Genomic DNA, 7,285 nt, shown 5'->3' with positions numbered 1-7,285 from the left:
TTTCAGGTTTGATTTCTCAAATGATCGCTGATATTAAACCGTATTTTGCTTTTCTTTAAACGGGACATTTAACAATCAGGTTGTTCCGCCGGAAACGATGTGAACGTTGAGATTCCAAAGGATATTTTTTCCCCCGAGCAGGCCTTGAAGATGGTTCCGCAATAAATAGTCAAACTCGACGTCACACTGCTCCTTCGTCATTACGTGCTGAAGGAAAGAGAAAACGTTAACACGAATAAACCACCAACACACCAGCCTTGGACATCAATGCTGCACAACCGGATATCCATGGGCGTGGCTTCGCGATATCCATGGGCGTGGCTTCGCGATATCCATGGGCGTGGCTACGCAATATCCATGGGCGATATCCGTGAGGAGTTCCGGGAAGATTTCGCGGTGTTGTTATGTGTTTTTGGTCTGCGTATGTTGGTTCAATCTAAAGTTGAATTTATTTTTGAGGAGCGTGATAATTGTGCGTGGCGTCGGGAAAACGATCTGAGCTCGTTGGGCGAGGCCATGCTCGCACCTCTCTGGTCCATTCGTGCTGTGAGCTCGACATTGGCACCATCATGAAGCAAAAGCTTAACCAGACTCGCACGTACGATGAAGATGGGTATCGCCGACGAGCAGCTTGTGTATGCCTGAGTGGGGGCAGGGAAAACGAGGTACGTATGGCGCCATACCCACACTCCCCCACAAACTCCCCCTCTCCCTCCCTTCTGCTTATCATCGCCGCTTTATCACATAAAATATGAAGCAAGCTTGTTCCACCACCTGGATGCTACTAATCCGGTTCCCTTCGTGGCTTCCTTTTTCTGTAGAGTTGTGGCTTAGGGAAGAGCTAACAGTAACGGCCCATCCATAGACCCACCATCCATCCCTCCACACGTAGACCCAACATCCCTTCCTCCACCCATAGACCCAACATCCCTTCCTCCACCCATAGACCCAACATCCCTTCCTCCACCCATAGACCCAACATCCCTTCCTCCACCCATAGACCCAACATCCCTCCCTCCATCCATAGACACACCATCCCTCCCTCCATCCGTCGACCCAACATCCCTTTCCTCCACCCAAAGACCCAACATCCCTCCCTCCATCCAGAGACACACCATCCCTCCCTCCATCCGTAGACCCACCATCCCTCCATCCATCCATAGAACCGCCATCCCTCCCTCCATCTGTAGACCCAACATCGCTCTCATCATCCATAGACCCAACATCCCTCCCTCCATCCATAGATCTACCATCCCTCCCTCCATCCATAGACCCACCATCCCTCCCTCCATCCGTAGACACACCACCCCTCCCTCCCTTCGTAGACACACCATCCCTCCCTCCATCCATAGACACACCATCCCTCCCTCCATCCGTAGACCCACCATCCCTCCCTCCATCCATAGACCCACCATCCCTCCCTCCATCGGTAGACCCACCATCCCTCCCTCCATCTGTCGACCCACCATCCCTTCCTCCATCCATAGACCCACCATCCCTCATCATCCATGGACCCAACATCCCTCATCATCCATGGACCCAACATCCCTCCCTCCATCTGTAGACCCAACATAGCTCATCATCCATAGACCCAACATAGCTCATCATCCATAGACCCAACATCCCTCCCTCCATCCATAGACCTACCATCCCTCCCTCCATCCATAGACCCACCATCCCTCCCTCCATCCATAGACCCACCATCCCTCCCTCCATCCGTAGACCCACCATCCCTCCCTCCATCGGTAGACCCCACCATCCCTCCCTCCATCTGTCGACCCACCATCCCTTCCTCCATCCGTAGACCCACCATCCCTTCCTCCATCCGTAGACCCACCATCCCTCCCTCCATCCGTAGACCCACCATCCCTCCCTCCATCCATCGACACACCATCCCTCCCTCCATCCGTAGACACACCATACCTCCCTCCATCCGTAGACACACCATACCTCCCTCCATCCATAGACACACCATCCCTCCCTCCATCCATCCATAGACACACCATCCCTCCATCCATCCGTAGACACACCATCCCTCCCTCCCTCCCTCCCTCCATCCATCCGTAGACACACCATCCCTCCATCCATCCGTAGACACACCATCCCTCCCTCCATCCGTAGACCCAACATCCCTCCCTCCATCCGTAGACCCAACATCCCTCCCTCCATCCATAGACCCAACATCCCTCCATCCATCCGTAGACCCAACATCCCTCCATCCATCCATAGACACACCATCCATCCCTCCCTCCATCCGTAGACACACCATCCCTCCCTCCATCCATCCGTAGACACACCATCCCTCCCTCCATCCATCCAAAGACACACCATCCCTCCATCCATCCAAAGACACACCATCCCTTCCTCCATCCATCCGTAGACACACCATCCCTCCCTCCATCCTTAGACACACCATCGCTCCCTCCATCCATCCGTAGACACACCATCCCTGCCTCCATCCGTAGACCCACCATCCCTCCATCCATCCGTAGACCCACCATCCCTCCCTCCATCTGTCGACTGCCCATCCCTCCCTCCATCCGTAGACCCAACATCCCTCCCTCCATCCATCGACCCAACATCCCTTTCCTCCACCCAAAGACCCAACATCCCTCCCTCCATCCAGAGACACACCATCCCTCCCTCCATCCGTAGACCCACCATCCCTCCCTCCATCCGTAGACCCACCATCCCTCCCTCCATCCATAGACCCACCATCCCTCCCTCCATCTGTCGACCGACCATCCCTCCCTCCATCCATAGAACCGCCATCCCTCCCTCCATCTGTAGACCCAACATCGCTCTCATCATCCATAGACCCAACATCCCTCCCTCCATCCATAGACCTACCATCCCTCCCTCCATCCATAGACCCACCATCCCTCCCTCCATCCGTAGACACACCATCCCTCCCTCCATCCATAGACCCACCATCCCTCCCTCCATCCATCCGTAGACACACCATCCCTCCCTCCATCCATCCGTAGACACACCATCCCTCCCTCCATCCGTAGACCTACCATCCCTCCCTCCATCCTTAGACCCACTATCCCTCCCTCCATCCGTAGACACACCATCCCTCCCTCCATCCGTAGACCCACCATCCCTCCCTCCATCCGAAGACACACCATCCCTCCCTCCCTCCATCTGTAGACCCACCATCCCTCCCTCCATCTGCAGACCCACCATCCCTCCCTCCATCTGTAGACCCACCATCCCTCCCTCCATCCCTAGACCCACCATCCCTCCCTCCATCCATAGACCCCCCATCCCTCCCTCCATCTGTAGACCCACCATCCCTCCCTCCATCTGTAGACCCACCATCCCTCCCTCCATCTGTAGACCCACCATCCCTCCCTCCATCTGTCGACCCACCATCTCTCCCTCCATCTGTCGACCCACCATCCCTCCCTCCATCTGTCGACCCACCATCCCTCCCTCCATCTGTCGACCCACCATCCCTCCCTCCATCCGTAGACCCACCATCCCTCCCTCCATCCATCCATCCGTAGACACACCATCCCTCCCTCCATCCATCCGTAGACCCACCATCCCTCCAGCCATCGTAGACCGACCATCCCTCCCTCCATCCATAAAACCGCCATCCCTCCCTCCATTTGTAGACCCAACATCCCTCATCATCCAGGGACCCCACATCCCTCCCTCCATCCATAAAACCGCCATCCCTCCATCCATCCGTAGACCCACCATTCCTCCCTCCATCTGTAGACCGAACATCCCTCCCTCCATTTGCAGATCCAACATCCCTCTCATCATCGATAGACCCAACATCCCTCCCTCCATCCATAGACCCAACATCCCTCCCTCCATCCATAGACCCACCATCCCTTCCTCCATCCGTAGACCCACCATCCCTCCCTCCCATCCGTAGACCCACCATGCCTCCCTCCATCTGCAGACCCACCATCCCTTCCTCCATCCATAGACCCACCATCCCTCCCTCCATCCGTAGACACACCATCCCTCCCTCCATCCGTAGACACACCATCCCTCCCTCCATCCGTAGACACACCATCCTTCCCTCCATCCATGGACCCACCATCCCTCCCTCTATCCGTAGACACACCATCCCTCCCTCCATCCATCCGTAGACACACCATCCCTCCCTCCATCCATCCGTAGACACACCATCCCTCCCTCCATCCATCCGTAGACACACCATCCCTCCCATCCATCCGTAGACACCATCCCTCCCTCCATCCATCCGTAGACACACCATCCCTCCCTCCATCCGTAGACACACCATCCTTCCCTCCATCCGTAGACCCAACATCCCTCCCTCCATCCATAGACCCACCATCCCTCCCTCCATCCGTAGACCCACCATCCCTCCCTCCATCCGTAGACCCAACATCCCTCCCTCCATCCATAGACCCACCATCCCTCCCTCCATCCATAGACCCACCATCCCTCCCTCCATCCGTAGACCCACCATCCCTCCCTCCATCCGTAGACCAACCATCCCTCCCTCCATCCGTAGACCCACCATCCCTCCCTCCATCCATAGACCCACCATCCCTCCCTCCATCCGTAGACCCACCATCCCTCCCTCCATCCGTAGACCCACCATCCCTCCCTCCATCCGTAGACAAACCATCCCTCCCTCCATCCATCCGAGACCCACCATCCCTCCATCTTTCGACCGACCATCCCTCCCTCCATCCGTAGACCCACCATCCCTCCCTCCATCCGTAGACCCACCATCCTTCCCTCCATCCATAGACAGACCATCCCTCCCTCCATCCATCCGTAGACCCACCATCTACGGATGACCCACCATCCCTCCCTCCATCCGTAGACCCATCATTCCTCCCTCCATCCATAGACCCATCATTCCTCCCTCCATCCATAGACCCATCATTCCTCCCTCAATCCATAGACCCACCATCCCTCCCTCCATCCATAGACCCACCATCCCTCCCTCCATCCATAGACCCACCATCCCTCCCTCCATCCATAGACACACCATCCCTCCCTCCATCCATCCGCAGACACACCATCCCTCACTCCATCTGTAGACCCAACATCCCTCATCATCCATGGACCCAACATCCCTCCCTCCATCCATAGACCCACCATCCCTCCCTCCATCCATAGACTCACCATCCCTCCCTCCATCCGTAGACCCACCATTCCTCCCTCCATCCGTAGACACACCATCCCTCCCTCCATCCATAGACTCACCATCACTCCCTCCATCTGTAGACCCACCATCACTCCCTCCATTCATGGACCCACCATCCCTCCCTCCATTCATAGACCCACCATCCCTCCCTCCATTCGTAGACCCACCATCCCTCCCTCCATTCGTAGACCCACCATCCCTCCCTCCATTCGTAGACCCACCATCCCTCCCTCCATCCGTTGACCCACCATTTCTCCCTTCTTCCGTACACCCACCATCCCTCCCTCCCATCTGTGGACCCACCATCCCTCCCTCCATTTGTAGACCCACCATCCCTCCCTCCATCCGTACACCCACCATCCCTCCCTCCATCCGTCCACCCACCATCGCTCCCTCCATCCATACACCCACCATCCCTCCCTCCATCCGTAGACCCACCAACCCTCCCTCCATCCGTACACCCACCATCCTTCCCTCCATCCGTAGACCCACCATCCCTCCCTCCATCTGTACACCCACCGTCCCTCCCTCCATCTGTAGACCCACCATCCCTCCCTCCATCCGTGGACCGACCAACCAAATTTGAAGCATATAGTTTCTTCCCTTCTTTCTGAGGTTTTACTTGTGAGCAGCAGCCAACATCCTGAGCACTGGATCATCCCAGGGGGAGGGATGGAGCCAGGTGAAGAGCCAAAGGTGGCTGCAGTGCGAGAGGTTTATGAAGAGGTAAGACTTGTTTGATATACTGGTGGGTCTTGTGCACCACACACCACAAAACCTAAACTCGTGTCACTTATTATTTGGATGCTTCAAAGAATTGGAATCCACTTTTTCCATCCATTTTACCTTCGTTAGCCTCGCCCAAAATGGTGATCGCTCCTCTGTAGACTCAGAGCAGGGCCTGGCTGAAAATGGTCCCGTCCAATCCACACCACAGATGAGGTCTGATATGCGTATTCCGTTCGGGAAACCTCTGAGCATGTCCATGGACGGTGTGAAGTCGCATCGTGGTATAATTTTACCCCGCACACGTAGTGTAAAGCGGCGCTAAGCAAAATATTATATTAAATCATCCGTTGGCGACAAATACAACAAACAAGAACTTTATAGTGGAGAAGATGTGGCTTCTGAGTTTATAAAACGATTTGAAGAGGACTGTGTACGCTTAAGAAAGATAATGAGATAAACCGATGAACCCCCTAACAAAAGCAGAAGAAACAGAATTTAAGCAGCTAAATAGCATCTGTCATATCTGTGGGAAGCAAATTGATGGGAAGGAAAATACTGGGGGACCAAAGGTTAGAGACCATTGTCATCTCACTGGGCAATATAGGGGTCCGGCCCATAATGAATGTAATCTTAATTATAAAACCCCCAATTTCATTCCGGTATTTCTTCGCAACAACGCCCAATATGATACACATCTATTTATTAAGGAGCTTTCCAGAACATATGGAAACATTTCAGCAATTCCTACCACAGATCAGGATTACATTTCATTCACAAAAACAATACGTACAAAAATGGGATTTAACAAAGAAAAAGGTAAAGATATATATTGTTACGGACGCGGATAAGATGTTACTGGATTTGCCGAGCGGATGGCCGCCGCGCCCGAACAGTTACCCCGACTAACCCGATTCCTGAACGTTGGCCAAAATCGCGCCACAGATATTCAATAGGGAAAAGACAAAGGCGACACGGATGTGAAGAAGAAGAAGGAGACAGAAGTAGGGAATACGAATATAATTTATTACTATGTACAGGACCAAAGAAACCAAGGAAGGAAGAAGGAAGGATAATAAAATAATTTACAGGAGAAATCAGAGACACAGTGAAAATCGCTAGCTTATCTAAACAGGCTTAACTTATTACCCAGACAGAACAAACAAAGACGGACTCACACGGGGAATTGCAGAGTGGATTGGCTGGAAGGAGGTGGGTGGCTGGAGGGGGAGGAAGGCACGGAGCTGGCTGGAGCTTGATCCCGCACGGGACGTCGGGCTGGACCTCGACGGCTGCCGATGCCACCGATCCTGTCGTGTGCGCGGGGTAACGGGTCGGAGCTGCTTGGTGGAGCCAACGCTGCTGGTGGGGGGGTCTGGCGTGACGGGTTCTCTCTCCCACTCTCTCACAAAC

The 7,285-nt window shown here is 54.5% G+C and overlaps 1 protein-coding gene across 1 annotated transcript in view; it reads left to right on the top strand.

The window, feature by feature from the left end:
• The first annotated feature begins 313 nt into the window (after positions 1-313).
• Positions 314-7,285, top strand: part of LOC137424433 (diphosphoinositol polyphosphate phosphohydrolase 1) — a 41,100-nt gene continuing 34,128 nt past the window's right edge. Inside the window, exons 1-2 of the mRNA XM_068111880.2 lie at positions 314-665; positions 5,762-5,872. Of these exons, the coding sequence (XP_067967981.1) occupies positions 570-665; positions 5,762-5,872 (207 nt within the window). The 5' untranslated portion in view covers positions 314-569. The remainder of the gene's footprint in view (positions 666-5,761; positions 5,873-7,285) is intronic.

Source organism: Myxine glutinosa, chromosome 4 (assembly GCF_964187855.1).
Source record: "Myxine glutinosa chromosome 4, kmMyxGlut1.1, whole genome shotgun sequence".
In the NCBI taxonomy this organism is placed as follows: Eukaryota; Metazoa; Chordata; class Myxini; order Myxiniformes; family Myxinidae; genus Myxine; species Myxine glutinosa.
The sequence above is the reverse complement of the archived record's forward strand: the minus strand, read 5'-3'. Positions and strand labels throughout refer to the sequence as shown.